Source organism: Echinops telfairi, unplaced genomic scaffold (genome assembly GCF_000313985.2).
Source record: "Echinops telfairi isolate 266 unplaced genomic scaffold, ASM31398v2 ScPeMD7_7469;HRSCAF=8507_1, whole genome shotgun sequence".
Classification (NCBI taxonomy): domain Eukaryota; kingdom Metazoa; phylum Chordata; class Mammalia; order Afrosoricida; family Tenrecidae; genus Echinops; species Echinops telfairi.
Genome location: NW_022111373.1, coordinates 69,335,793 through 69,352,377, shown reverse-complemented (window position 1 = coordinate 69,352,377; position 16,585 = coordinate 69,335,793). Strand labels below are relative to the sequence as shown.

Here is a 16,585-nt window from a genome sequence, read left to right as displayed (position 1 = left end):
CATGAGGAACTGTATTAAAGGGTCGTGGCATTAGGAAGGTTGAGAACCACTGATCTAGACAGTAAATATTTAGGCTTCCAGGTCACATGTGTTCTGTCATTACCACTCCACTCTGTCAATGTAGTGCATAGTCACAAACAATAAAATAGTGTGAGTGTATTCCAATACAATCTTATTTACAAAAACAGCCAGCCAGCCTATGGGCTATATATAGTGTGTTGACCTCACAAGCAGGTTATATGTAACTACAAGCAGCACTGCCTAGAATACTACTTTAATAATTTTGTAGAAGAAGAGATGTGTGAGACATTCCCAAGCTCTCAATTGATTTTTGCTGAAGCATTAATTACACACAGGTCTTACTTACCTGGTTAGGTATCCTCAAGGGGGGCCTTGGACCTCCGGGGTACCGAGGTGACATAAAAGGCTAGTAAGATCAATCAAACAGAAAGCACAATGTAAAATACAGATTTAAAACATATTAACTATTTTAAAATAAGTTTAGAACTATACACAAATCAATTTACTTCTCTCTGTGGCTGTTTTTGGTAGAACATATGCTTTTAAGAATGATTACCATCTTAGTTTATATTTTGATGACTATGTTCAAAAGTACATATTTTTTTTAAAGAGAAGACTGGAATAGCAATAACAATTTTAAAAAATTATGAGTATTAAGATAATGAAATCTAATTGGTGAAAAAATAAAATTAAAATTTGCTCTGACAATATACTTTTGGGTTAATTATCCAGTTTGGCTATCTAATTTCTTTAATAATATCAAAATTGTTAAATTATTTCATGTTTTTATTTGTTGTGCTGTTTAAATAGTAAAGGGATTTACTTTTTAAGTATCATCCATGTTCAGAAAAGCTTTAGCTTTCATTACAGATTTGCTACCATTAAAAAGTAATTCTAGATTTTAAAGTTGAATTTCTTTGTCTTTTATGAGCCTAGCAGATTAGGAAACATATTCCTGTACGAGAAGCTAGGACGGTCTCATACTAAAATCCAACTCAATGTTGTCAGATGAGTCAGTGCTCTGAAATGTGCTGGAACCCAGTCTAGAAACTAACTGAAAAGGATTATTTTAGGGACTGCCAAATCCTGGATAAGAGAATATTTTTGATAACTCTAACTCTAATTTAGTTACAAAATTTAGACATTTATTCACAACATTCAAACTGATAATTTTAATTCAAATAGTAAAAATTCTAGATTATCTAAAATTCAACTTTTTTTTACTATTTTCCTTTAGAGTCAACAGAAAAATCACAATATAGTTTCTTTAATTATACCTGATACATAATTACTGATATTAATACTATTCCTTGCATATATGCAAACAATTCTAAAGGGTTGAATATTATTAGGTAGAATCTTAAGATTGGATTAAGATAAATTAAGAAGCAATTAAACATGCAACAGATGAACAATGTCCTAATCAAGCCATCTCTATAGAGCTTTTATAAAATTAAAAGCCACATTTAGAATGTACTTTTTACAGTTTCTAGAATTTAAAGCTATAGTTTCACAGTTACGCTTTTCAGGGCCGTTTTAAAAGCAGCATCAGAAAAACAAAATCTTAACAAGTTTTGCCATACAGGTACTTCCTATATTACCTATTTGAGGGTCTCACAAACAAGTAACTTTAGAATTAAGCAAACAATTTAGCTTTCGGCTCACTGTGTTCTTCTATGTTAGTGTGCTTGCTTTTATATAGACAGAAAAAATTATTCTGATAATATTATTACAATCAGATTAAATCTAAGGAGGTTTTCTAATCTTAAGAGTTATTTTAAAAATATATAGTTTTCACATATATTTTTTTAAACATTTTATAAGGGGCTCATACAACTGTTATCGCATTCCATACACACATCAATTGTGTAAAGCGCATTTGTACATCATTCTCAAAACATTTTCTCTCCACTTAAACCCCCGACATTAGGTCCTCATTTTTTCCCTCCCTCTCTGCTCCCCATGAGCCCTTGATAGTTTATAAATTGGTATTTTGTCATATATTGCCCTGTCTGACGTCTCCCTTCACCCACTTTTCGGATGTCTGTCACCCAGGGAGGAGGTCACATATAGTTCCTTGTAATTGGTTCCCTTTCCTACCCACTCTCCCTTTACCCTCCCTGTTTCACCACTCACACCACTGGTCCTGCAGGGCTCATCCGCCCTGGATTCCCTGGATTTTCAATTCCTATCTGTACCAGTGTACATCCTCTGGTCTAGCCAGACTTGCAAGGTCGAATTCGAATCATGGTAGTGGGAGCGGGGAGGAAACATTTAGGAATTGGAGGAAAGTTGTATTTCTCATCGTTGTTACATCGCACCCTAACAGGCTTTTCACATATTTGATCTGAGTTGCCTTTCAGAAAAATTTTGAAATTGGATTAATTAGATAACTATAAAAATTATCAACTAGAAATTTATTCAAAAATTCTTTTTTCCCCATGCCTTTTTCTTTATATTTGGGGCAAACTTTCTGATAATAGTTGCGGCAGTAAAATATTTGCCTGAAAAAAGTCATGATGGTGAGTTAACATTTCACAGCAGGGAAAAGCCTTCCTCATCAACAATATTATTTATAATGTGTGCATGAAGAATAGTGGATCAGAAACTGGGGACTTGATTTCTAATTTTTTCAACTATCATTAATTAGCAGAAAGTCCTCCCCCAATAACTTTCCAAGGCTGTAGCTTTCTCAAGCTTAAAATGAGAATGTTGGACCAGATGATATTTAAAATCCCTTATAAAATAAATTGAAAAGAAACCCCTCCTGATGTTGTGTTAACTATTTTCAGCATTACATTGAAGTATAAAGTGAATATTTTGTACAAAGGTATAAATATTTGGGTTCTATGAGTCAAGGCAGTAGAACTATAAATATTTGAAGTATGTGTGGAGAGAGGGGTACATACACATGTCCTAAAGGCACAAATCATCTTCATCAAGGAGTTGTAAAAAATCATTTCTATGCTATTAGGAAAAAACCATCATTAAGTTAAAAGAGAAATACTCCAAAAAATAAAGAAGCCCTTTGTTTGGATTAAAGGTCAATCAGGAGAATTTAAAAAAAAAAAAAAAGCTGTGCTTACTAACTAGAAAGTATGCCAGAGATTTATTCAATCAACAGATATTTATTAAACACAAAGTTACTGTTGTAGATGGATGGATCTATCAGTACACAAAGCAGATAAAGATCCCTGCCCTATGCTTAGGATATATATTTTTAAGTTTCATCGTCTTATAACTAATAGAAGAAATAACTACCAAGAAAAACTGTTTTCTGCACCAGTCCTCCAATCTGGACAAATAGAATGTTCTCTTCACCAAATGGCAAGTATTAATGAAAACCCCAGAAAATAATGTCTCAATCTGGTGCCTTCCCCCAGAAGTCATATTACTTCATCCCTACTTGATAGAACATGTAGTGATAAGAAAAACTGGGGGGGTGGGGGTGGTGATCAAGGTTATGCAATGCATGTTGGGTTTTTTTCCTCCCTCTAAAATTAGATGAAACCTCATAAATTATTTGCTTTCTGATATAAACTCAATTGGACAGCATGATTAGTACCCTGACATATGGAAACTCCATATACAGGCATAGATTCTAATTTTTACATGTTTTAGTTATCTGTCTTGAATAAATTGAACAAGCTAATGTGGAAGAGATAAAATATAAACCAGAAAATTAAAAAATATTTAGTGACATTAAAAGGGAAAACATGCTCTGGTAGAAATATAAACCAAGTGTTGAGCTCATTTTACCCAAGTAGTTATGTTCTCCTTTAGAATCATAATTCATTTCAGAATGAATGTCACTACATTTTAAAGAGCCATTTTCCATTATCTGAAGAACAACCCATGGGATTTTACATTTCTGCTTTCCTAAAGATTTCCCTTTATTCTCTGTCCCTTCTGCTGGTGGGAGGTCGTTTCCCTCTTCTACTTTGATCCTTCATAAGCCCGAAGAGGTTTTATCTCAATTCCCATAGAATTAGAAAGTACCATTTCTTTCTCTTTCTGTTTGCAAGCTGAAAGTAGATTGCTCAGTACAATTATTTTTTTAAAAGGTCCTAGGCCCCTCAATGAAACTGTTTATAAGCAATTTACTAGTACTGAAACTTCAGGTGATGTGAAATTCCGTTATTTTTTTAATTCCATTTTCCACAACCTTTTTGAAGCTCCCCGCCCCCCAAGTAGGTATAGCCTTAAACGATTTACTGTTCAAATGTTACTATTGCTAACATTTTCTAATATTATTAGGTTGTTGGCAGGCACCCATTATGAGCTGATATCATTCAGAGTGACCCCACATGATCCCCATGAAAAGGTCGGATTTCTCTATCCTGGTTTCAAGCTACCAAACTTTTGGTTAAAATTCATCCATAACCCGTATCATGTGTTCCATGAGATTACGCTCTACTTTTCTCTGACTCCCCAAGTCAGTTCAACGGTCACTTCTTTCTTTAAAAAATCTGGAAGTCCTTCCCCCTGACTCCATTAGTACTTTGTACCATTATTACAGAGGACTCAGTAAAAGCAGAACAAAACAAATGTACTGCCATAGAGCCTACTCCAGTTCATCAGGAGCCTATAGCACAGATTAGATCCACACCTCATGTTTCCTAGGCTGTAGATCTTTATGGGAACAGAAAGCCCCCTCTTTACACAAAACCACATAATTGAAAAACAGATTTGTCAATGATTTCATCTTGCTTGGCTCCACTCATGGAAGCTGCAGTCAAGACATCAAACAATGCATTTCATTGGGTAAACCTGCGGCACAGAAACCTTTAGAGTTGAAGAGGAAGGATGCTACTTTGATGACTAAGGTGCACCTGACCCAACCCATGATATTTTCATGGGAAATTTGGGCAATGAATAAGGAAGACCGAAGAAGAATCAATGCATCTGAATCATGTTGCTGGTGAACAATATTGAAAGTTCCATGGACTGCCAAAAGAATAAACAAATCTCTTAGAAGAATTGCAGCAATAATGCTCCTTAGAGGCAAGGAAGGTGAGACTTCATCTCCTGCACTTCGTACATGCCTGGAGAAACCAGGGAAGAACACCAGGCTTGGTAAAGTAGAGGGGCAGTGAAAACGAGGAAGGCTTTGACAAGACGGATTGACACAGTGGCTGCGACAATGGGCTCTAACATAGGAACAACTGTGAGGATGGCACAGGGCCTTGTAGTGCTTTGTTCTATTGCACCTAGGGTCACGATGCGTCAGAACCAACTCAACGGCATCTAAGAACACTAATACTTGATGTTTATTTTAATAGAATGTGAAAGCAAGAAGTCAAACACAATGATAGTGAAAAATAAGATTTCTGATTTCTGAAGGGAAAAAAACTACATAAGCATTTTCATAATGTTTCCGACATAATATTCCAATTCAAATTTTTCCCTTGAGTTGTGAATTTCACATGGCACAAGCTTTTGCATACATCTATTATTTAAAAACATTTACATAATGTTTCTGTGGTGTAAACTGTGGTGCATTCAGCTTAATAAATGCTCTTTTCTTAAGTCTTCTCCCTCGTCAAAACACAGAAAAGGAAATACCATAATTTCTAGTTAATAGCCAAGCCTAGTTAAAATGAAACCATTTCTTCATTGACTTATCAAGGTTGCACCTATTATGAAATCATAAATGTCTTTATTCCAAAAGCAACTTAAAGTAGGTGCGTATGTTTCATTGATACTTGTATCCAAATGAAGTCCCAAATAAAATGATACACTTCAGTTTTTTGTTTGCTTGTTTGGAGACTAGAAAACTCTTGTTTACACAAAACTCAATCATTTAAAAAGAGATTTGTAGTAGCATGCTGTTTATATCAGTTAGTCAAAGTACAAAAGATGATCAACAAGAACTTAGGGGAGCTAAATGTAATGTGCATGCTTATTTTAATCTACATCTTTTAGACTATCTAGTGATTTAAAACAAAAACTCAAAAAACTGTTCAGAAGAAAACTTAACTTTAAAATTAAAAATAAAGTTTGCCATGTCTGATATGAATGCCAAGAGCATGTTCAAGGAAATCTAAAAACGTTGTTCCAAAAATATACTTGAGCTACTCTAGAAATCACTACGGACTGGACAGCACCTGCTCTGTCCGATGCAAGCACTATCTACTTTTCCTGCTCCGCGTCTCACAGCGTGCTCTACTTTTCGCCTAGGTTCTATAATTAATGGCAGTGGCCACACAGAACTCACACACAATGCTCACCAGAAGGAACTTTCCTGTGGAAGTTAACAGGTTACAACTCAGGTGGACATGTTCAGGACAGAGCTGTGCAGTCACGACATGCTACAAAGTTCTTTCGGCGCTGTGAATAAATACGCAAAGTGCGCTGTGCTGTGCGCCTCAGCCTGAAAGCACTGGGCTCCAACTCTGTGGTGGGTCAGCACACCCAACTCCTCCAACTGCGTCCCGGAGGCTCGCCCCTTCATCAGCTAGCCTGACTTGCTCTGTGGGCTAACAACTCCATCTTTCTGACTCATGAGCTGGCTTCTGGTTTGGGTGCTGCTCCTCGGCTGTTCTTCTCATTTCATAGCTGTCTTCTTGGATCAAGGAAGTTCACTGCACAAGGACCTTGAGGTCCAGAGGATAAGCTCCACTCCTGGCCCTTCCTGTTAATAAGTCACCCCCCACCTGCTTCTGAGATGGCTCATTTGATGTGTACCTGGATGGCAATCACAATTCATCCTATTAACAAGCACTCACAACCAAATCCTATGGGTATCTTTCCCCCACCTTCCTTTACCGACATCCACAAGGAAAAGGTCCTTCGGTTGGAGTTTGAAATTATGACTAATACACATTAAATAATTCACTGTCCTTTGGCACCTAACAACAGCTACCCCAGGGTTCTCGATAATGTATGAACTCCCATTTCATTGAAAATGTGCCTTTTACAATTGCAGGAATGTAAGGGGAAAGGACTTGTACATTTTAAAATGCTTTTATCAGAATGATGACTCCAGGATGCCTTCTGTTTTGATATGAAGGAAACCCACGATAGATAAACCTGCTTTAGAGGACAAAAATATTTATGTATTATCGTAATAAATATATTACCTTGATGCCACTGTATTTAGTCCATAAAATAAAAGTGGTAATTATTTGTGGTTGTTAGTTTTCATCAAGCTAGTTTTGACTTATTGTGATCCTACATACAAAAAAAAAAAAGGCCTGGTTCCGCGGCATCCTAACGATGGCTGGCACGTTGAGCCCGGTGTTACTGCCACAGTGACAATACATTTTGTTGCGGGTCTTCTGATTTTTCGTAGCCCTTCTACTTTGCCAAGCATGATGTCCTTCTCGAAGGACCAGGCCCTTCTGATAGCACCTTTCGTCTGTGAGAAAAGTCTCACCACCCATGCTTCCAAGGAGCAGTCTGGCTATAGTTCTTCAGGACAGATTTGCTTGTGGAACCAAGTAAAATAGAGTTGTTAACCATCTGAGCTCTTTCTCCTGTGTATCATGATGACATTTATCAGTCCAGCTGTGAGGGCCCCAGTCTCCTTTTGATTAGGTGTAATCAAACCGAAGGCTATGTTCTTTGATCTTTCTATTAAGTGCTTCAAGTCTACTTTACTTTCAGTAGGCTAGGCTTTATCATCTGCATATTAATGGTTATTAATACATCTTCCTCTAACCTTGATGCCAAGTTCTTCCTCGTGTAGCCTCAATTCTCGTATTATTGTTTGGCAATAATCACCTTATATTTTATTTTTCAATTTGCCTTTAGAACCTTTGTAAATCTTAGTCTTAAAAACAATTTGGTAATACATCTTTTAAAAATCATTAAAAAGTAAAAATGTTTCTTTAGAATGCCACTTAAACATTTCTGTATACTATAGTTTATTTTAGAACAAATCAGTGAGGAAGAGAACACTGACTTCTATAAAATACATGACTGTAACATTTAGGTAAGTTACAACTTATAAACCATTAAGTCTGAGGTATGTTGTAAAAGCATCATTTACACAAGAGTTACCTAATTTGAGGATTGTGGTACTGCTGTTGGGTAAGTATTGAACTGCCTATCACAAGGTCATCAGTTCAAACCCCCATGTGTTTCATGGGGGGAAAAAGAGACTACCTCCTCCCATAAATATTCACAATCTCAGAGACTCTACGGATGGTCACTTTAAGTTGGAATCAACTGGATGGCAGTGGGTAGGGTTTACCTAACAGTGACTTTGTACTTGTACAACTTTCCAGAAGGCAAAATTATCCCATGAAAGCTTTTTCTAATAAAAGAAAGAAAGAAAGACTCACTATCAGAAGCATCTCAATAGTGATGGATTATCAATTTGGATTTTAATGTGTTTTTGAAATGATTGAAGCAAATACAATATATCAAACTTAGGAAATTGTAAATTTACAAAGCAATTTAGTGATTGGCATTTGCTCAAAAATAACTTTTAAGTTCACGAAATTACTTGAAAACTTGCAAGTTCTTTATTGTATGCCTAAAATTTATTTATGCAATTTTACTTGAACTTGCCTTCATGGCACACTTAGGAGCAGAAAGCTAATTATTTTACAGTTCACTAACCAAACCCAAACTCCCTGCCCCTGGGTCAATCCTGACTCAGTGACTCTACAAGTGAGAGTGGGTTTCTGAGACTGGAGCTTTTGATGGAGGAAGAAGCCTCACTTGGCCCCTGAGGATGGCTGGGGGTTTGGAACTGGTGGTCTTGCAGTTAGCAACCCAAAATGTAACCCACTATGCCACAAGGGCTCTGGTTACAGCTTACTAACTAGGTCAATGTAAATTAACGCAAAAGGAAAACAAAGCCCTCATCTTAACTGCTCTTGTAGTATTCTAACCTCTACACTACTTACATAGAGCATAATCACATACCGCTACAGTAATAACTTCACGGCTTAACGGAAGATCCTCATACTTCACTCTTCAGGCCAACTGACCATAAATAAATTCCCTGGTTTGGCACTTCCTCTCAGACCAGCAACTGTGCAGCCATTCACTTAATCCCTCCCCAGGACTACCACTACCATTCAACCAAGGAAAGCTGAAAAGGCAGTGGTATTTCAGGTATGCAAGTTAATTTGCATACAAAGTACTAATTAGCATAGGAGTTTGACTCTCCCCTCTGAAAGAAATGGCACATTTGGAATTCAATAATTTTAACAAGCTTTCCCTCTCTTTTCTAGAATGCTTGGGGTAGAGTTTTGAGAAGAATATAAGAAATCTTTAGTCATTTGTGTAAGTCAGATGCCAACAGGGAATACTAGCAGATAAGTGGGAATGGTGATGAAAGATTGCGGTATTATTAGTAGAGTACCACATTATAATAACACTGTTCATTACAATGTGATAACTTGTAATGAGGTGCATGAGGAAGAGAAAGAAACAGCACAATCCAGAAATTAGAATATACAGAGCAAGTGCTTAATAACTAGTTGGTTGGTTTAGTAGCTGGTTTATTCATGAATTATAAGGCAGGCAGGAAACTCTGAAAGCCAAAAAAGATGCCTTAAAGTTTTATTCTAACATACAAAACTTGATAAATAAAGCGTGGTATTGGGATTGTTATATTGTGCTTAGGTGTCTACAAAATGTCTAGCGAAGGACATTTGCTTTTGAAAATAAGTCACAAACTCCAGAAAAGGATAAGAATTAAATCCCAAACCAAACCTAGTTGTTTCGCATTCATAGTGACCCTACACGGGGTTTTGAGAAACTAAATGTTTATAGGCACAGACAACCTGATTCTTCTCCAGAGAAGCAGCTGGTGGGTTTTAACTACTGGCCTTACTTAGCAATTCAGTGTCCAACCAACAGCATCACCAGCATAAAGAGGATACTGAATATAATTATAACATCCATTATCATCAGCATAAGAGAATTTATGAAAAACAAATCCACATCTATAGAGTTGATTTCTCAGAGATCCTACAGAACACAGTAGAACTAACTGCCCCATGGGGCTTTTTCTAGCTGTCCATCTTCATGGAAGCAGAAGGACTCATCTTTCTCCCACTGAACAGCTGTAGTGTTCCAAACTGCCAATATTTCAGGTAGCAGCAGCCAAGCACTTCACCACCATGCCATCAAAGGCCTTTTATTCTCTCTTACGGCTCTGTGCAGTAAGTTAACCAGTAAGAAGATGGTATTTGCCAGAAAGTAACTTGCTTTCCTCGACATTTAGACAGAAACGCAAAAGTACAAAGTGAAATATAGTCGTGGAAAATATGGTTTGTTTTCAGTAACTATATTAATAAGGTTCAAATATATACCTTACTTAATTGGGCACATGCAGATATGGCTATAGACACAGATGTACTATTTCGGCTGATAATGCTGTTTTTAAGCAGGTCCATGAAATAAGACAGAATTCTATGAGAAAAAACTATTCACAACTTCTTCAAAGGAAAACAAAATTTGTCCAAAATATAATTTTAGAAAATGCTAAAGAGGGCTTATTATTTTGTAATTATACATTCATAACCCTGGAAAGTTAATATGTTTGCTATATGATTTAATAAAAAAATAAATATTCTGTCCAAAATTCAACGTTACTCTTTACTCATTATGTGCCCACTTTTTAGTCAATTTAGTAATTTTCACTATACATGATTTTTTTCTATTTAGATTTCTGTTCTATATTTTGCTACCCTGTATTTTACTTAGAAACAAAAATTTTTTAACTTAAATATGCTAATGCTCTTCAAGTTAGGTGCTATTAATAATACATAATGTGGGGTGTACCGTTTCAGAAGATTTTTACAGTGCTGTGCATCCCTTATTTACCTCAGCCTTCTTTCACATGGTAAGAGTGCTCACGTTTTCATTTGGAAAATTCCATGAGCTGCATCATGAGTGTGCCGAGCAAAGCAATGAAGCATATATTATATATCACATAAATTCTGCCAAAGTTACTTCACGATTCATACATCTTAATTTGTTTCATTTCTTTTCTACTTTTCACTAGCATCTCCATCAAACATAACTGACACCACAGTGGATAAAGACACTCTTGATTAACACATTTTAATTCCAACTAGTACTAAACTAATTTAGCTCACAAAATGACATACTTGTGGTGGCATATTCTGCTGATAAGCATAAATATGTAGTTTATCTCCCATACATCTTAACTATCCTATCATCATCAACACTTAATTAAAATAACTTGCATGAAATAGCTGTAAAGTAATAACAGAGACAGTTTCCTTTAGGTGCTTTTAGTAAGGCTATCCAAACAGAGTGTGGAGTTATAAGCAAATGGATTCTGTGGCTATGGATGTAGTCTAAGGATCAAAGCTGGCCTTTCACATTATGGGCCTTTTTTTCTTAAAAATCATTTTATTGGGGGCTCATACAACTCTTATCACAATCCACACATACATCAATTGTGTAAAGCACATTTGCACATGCATTGCCCTCATCATTCTCAAAACATTTGCTCTTCACTTAAACCCTCCCTCCCTGCTCCCCCCTCCCGCATGAACCCTTGATAATTTATAAATTATTATTTTGTCATATCTTACACTGTCCGACGTCTCCCTTCACCCACTTTTCTGTTGTCTGTCCCCCAGGGAGGAGGTTATATGTAGATCCTTGTAATCTGTTCCTCCTTTCCACTCCACCCTCCCAGTATCGCCACTCTTAGCACTTTTTATGAGCATGAGACTATTTCTCAAGCCTCCACTTACTGTCCAGTTTTTGACTATGGGAGGGTGGCGATGGCTTCAAGACTGTGGATGAGGATGATAGTAACTACCTGCTGGTCTAATATTTCCATATTACTAGAGGCTGAACAACAGTCAAGAAACCTTAGTGATTTATCTTAGATCAATTTATATTCAGAATGATACACAGATACTTGGTGTGTGTATGTTGTCTGGAAAACAAGTATTTGGAGGTTTATATAAACTGAGTTTGGCTCCTGGAGTGCTCTGTTTAGTTATGGACATCACAAGAACAGATCAGTGGATATTAAAAAGAAAACAAAACAAAAACCCAAACAGCAGCACTGGTATGTTGCTAGCTGCTTTGGTCCACTGACACACTTTTGGATGCAGACCACCAGGTCATTGTTAATATAGAATTTCTGCTGAAACCTGCCCAGCATCACAGCAACATGCAAGCTTCCTCGGACAAACAAATGGTGCTTTCACTTGAGCTGCAGTGGTGGACACCTCCCACATGAAGAATGAAAATACTGCTTAATTAAATAGAATAGAATGTACCACTTAATAAACCAATTTTTAAAAATTACTCATAACTACTTATAAAAGAATATAAAAGTATTCTTCCCTTATTTTACTCAGTATGGATTGCAAGTCAGTGTAAAAACAAATAAATAAAAACACTTAAATCCTCATAACAGGACCAATAGCTAATATCAGGATAAACTTAGAAAAGATTAAAGTCAAAAATTTCCTCTTGCTTGGATACACAATCAATGCCCATGGAACCAGCAGCCAAGAAATCAAACAACAGACTGCACTGGGCAAATATAGCATAAAAGAACTCTTTAAACGTCCCCACCCCCAGCCAGTCCTGGAGCTTTGGGGCTCAGCTCAAGGGGAGTCCCTCTGGGACATGGGGGTGCAGTGAATGGTGGGACCCTTTGCTGGGCATGCTTACACAGTAGGCGGATACAAGAACTCTTTAAAATGTTGAAGAACAAGGATGTCTCTTTGAGGAAGGACTCAGGTGCACCAGACTCAAGGCATGATATTTTCAATCCCTTCCCATGTATGTGAAAGACAATGAATAGGGATGACTGTAGAAGTAGTGATATATTTGAGTTACAGTGCTGGCAAAGAACACTGCCAGTTTGGTGGGCTACCAGAAAAACAAACAAACCTGTCTTGGAAAAAGTACAGCCAGAATGCTCCTTAGAAGCAAGGAGGGTGAGACTTCCTCTCAAGTGCTTTGGATCTATTATCAGAAAAGACCAGTCCCTGGAAAAGGGCAGTATGCTTGGTAAATTGCAAGTAGACTCCACAGAGATGCACTGACAAGAGTGACTGCAACAAAGGGTTCAAAAACAGCAATTGTGAGGATGATGTAGGACGGGGTGGTGTTTCTTTCTGTTTTACAGAGGGTTGCTGAGTTAGAACCTAGCAACAAACAAATGTACAGTCTGGAGGAACGTGCTAGGAGACTTAAGCGTATCATTACAAAAAACAAGCCACTCGATTTCTATCCTTGTGGTATGTTGATATGCTAATAAAATTTGATATACCAACAAAATAACAGTATTAAATAGTACTTCTTTCAAATTTGCTTAGAGTAAATGAGTTAACAAAAATGGCTCTTCTGATAACAAATGGCAGATTACATTTTTAACTTCCTTAAAATCAAATGATATGCCTCTTTTTTGTTACTTCCCTACAAACAGTCTATATTTAAGCTAATCAATTCATGTCTGAACTATGTAAAATAATCTTTAGACAGAAATCAAAACTTATAAAACTTAATTTGAAACTAAAATTTTGTTAATTTAACTGATACTAAAAGTATCAACACAAGATAAGATGATAGAGATTGTTTTAACTGGAGGTATTTCTGCATCCGAATTTAAAATATGTATCGTGAAACACATGTGTCTCAGACACATGTACACGATAAAATTGAGAAAGCAAATTCAAGTGGAAAAATACCAATGTCAAAAATATTTGTTGTTATCAGAGACCATTTATAGGACATAAAAAGTACAGAAGTAGGTAGCATTAATATTGCCAGTCATTCTAAGTAATTTATTCTACTCTTTCAGCACAGAGGGTATCTGATTGCTCTATCCCCTGGAATTGTATCTTATATTCAAGATTATGATTATTGAGGAGAATGGATGATAGCTGGCAGTCGTCTATACTCCCTCGATCCCCCACCCCAACTGCCAACAGGGCTATTTTCTTGTCCCACAGCAGGATGTGCAGTGACATTTCTTTGGCTACCCTCCTTCTCCCCACCCCTTCCTTCTAAATCAAAATACCTGGGAAAAGCTGGCCACACCCATTGCTGCCCATCTCTATCTCTCATTATCCCAAGTCTAGTTTTATGAGGTTTTCATCTCTACCACTGCACGGAAATTGGCTTTATCAAGGCTGCCAATGATCTTGCTGTTAAAGTCAATTCTTAGTCCTCAACCAACTTAATTAATAGCAGCATCTAACACAGCTGATCATGCTTTTCCTCCTTGAAACATTTGCATTGATTGTCTTCCAGGATACCATGCTGTCCTGCCTTATCCTTATTAGTTCCTTCTTATCTCCTTGACTTAAAACTAGAGTGCCCCATCCTTGATTAGCTTTTTGTTTTTTATCCACGTTCACAATTTTGGTGAACTGTCATCCTGGATGGTGGTTTTAAATATTACCCAAATCCATGTTAATGAACCCCCAAATTTTATTTCTAACCTGGTCCTAAACCCCTAAAGCTGTACTTGCTGGGATCTTAATACCTACACAGCATTTCTTGAAGTAGTTATAGCCATCTGGATCCTAACAAGTTCAAAGTTGAGCTGCTGATATTCCACCCCCACCCCCACCCCATGTCTCTGCTAGATATGTTACATCTGTACAAGTCAAGTCCATTTCTCTAGTTGGTAGGTCAAAAGCCATACAATTCTTGTCATTTTCATTCACAACTTACATCCATACTGTCAAAATCTGTCATCTCCAGTATCAAAATAAATCTACAATCCAACCACTTTTTACCACTGCAACCACCTCAGTTCAGGCCCTAATAAATTCTTGCCAAAAGTTCAGCAATATCACCCAGACTTGCCCCTTTGTTTCCCCCCTACCCTCTTACAGACTATTCATAACATAGTAGCCAGAATGACTGTTACAAGCAAAGTAAAAACTGTAGTCCGTATATGACTTTCAAGGTTCTGCTTGATCTGGACTCCTATAGTCCATGACTTCACAGCTAATGATTCTCTCCACTGTAGCTACTTAGACCTGCTGTTATCCCTTGAAAGAGTCATACATGCTTTGAACTCAGAACCTTTGCAATCGCTTGCCCCTCAGCCTAGAACATTTCTCCTGGAGCTAAGTGGAATGGCTTGTTCCCTTACTCCCTTCAGATCTTTTCTCGTGGCATCAGCCCTTCCCTAGCGGTCTTATTCCAAACTTCAAAATTCCATTTACATTTCTTTTGTTTCATTTTCATTCCTATACCTTATCACATCTAGTATATGGTATGTTCTGCAACAGTTATCTATGTGGCGATTATCTGCCTTATTAGATTCTAAGTGCTATGAAGGCAAAAAGTCAGATTTGTTTTGTTCAATTCAGTAATTCTTTCATAGGGTGTAGCAAATATTTATTTCCACGTTGCCAGCTATCCATCTTAGTTAGAGGGTCTCAAACTTTCGTTTGTAAGACTCATCTGTTGAAAAAGCAAACAAGCAAGCCCCTCACAAAAGCACAGCTCCTCAGCTCACAACCCATTCTTGAGATGTTGAGAGTGGGGTACCTCCCAGGACTCTCCTATCAGTCAACAAAACACCCCTGGAGCAATACTGTTCTTAGTCCTTTACCCTTTCAAACTCTATGAAACTCTCTAGTCTTCATATCCATATAGGACAGGAGTCGGTAAACTACCCCTCCTCCTAGGCCACATCTGGCCTGCCACTTGCTTTGGTAAGTAAAGTTGTACCAGAGCACAGCCACGTTCATTATTGTCTGTATTGTTTACAGCTGCTTTCATACTTCACAGGCAGAGCTGAGTAGCTGTTAGATAGACTGTGGCCTGCAAAGCCTAACATATTTACTATCTGGCTCTTTAAAGAGTTTTGTCTGCATCTGATGGAGGACATAAGACTCGTTATTCCTGAGCACCACCAGGTGAGAACGAGTTAAACACAATATGGAGACATACTAAGGTATATACTTAACACAAACCATCTTATCTTTATTAGGAATTTATAATAATAATCCCCTTGTTATTTTAATTACCCAAGGAATGACCATTTTTGTTTCTGTAACCAATATTTAATATTAAAAAAAAAAACTAAACAAACCTGAAAGCATGTTATAAATGCCTTTGCATTTTTTGCAGTTTGCTATATATAAATTCTGTTCTACTTTTTCCTTTAAGTGGGCTTTCATCAAAACTCGAAGAAGAATTTTCAATAAGACATTTCAGCAAGAATAAATGCATTTTCAAAATAGCTGAACAACCGCTCAGCTCTTTTAACAAGGACGATAGTTTATTGTTTCATACTAAGGATCTTGAGATCAAAGGATGCATTGAATTGGGTAAATCTGCCACACCAGACCTTTTAAAGTGTTGAAAAGCAAGGATGTTACTTAGAAGGCTAAGGTGTGCCTGACCCAAGCCATGGTATTTCATATGCATATGAAAGTTGGACACTGAATATGGAAAACTGAAGAAGAATTCATGTATCTGAATTATGTTGCTGGTGAAGAATACTGATAGTACCACAGACTATCAAATCTGTCTAGGAAGAAGTATAGTCAGAATGCTCCCTAAGAAGGAGGGTGACCAGGTTTTATCTTATATACTCCGGACACATGATCTGGAGACACCTGTGCCTAGAGAGGGG

At 37.1% G+C, this 16,585-nt stretch overlaps 1 protein-coding gene across 1 annotated transcript in view; it reads right to left on the bottom strand.

Annotated features, from left to right (window-relative positions):
* SSBP2 (single stranded DNA binding protein 2) overlaps positions 1 to 16,585 on the bottom strand; it is a 321,263-nt gene that overhangs the window by 69,562 nt on the left and 235,116 nt on the right. The window contains exon 6 of the mRNA XM_045285203.1: positions 368 to 427. Within this exon, the coding sequence (XP_045141138.1) occupies positions 368 to 427 (60 nt within the window). The remainder of the gene's footprint in view (positions 1 to 367; positions 428 to 16,585) is intronic.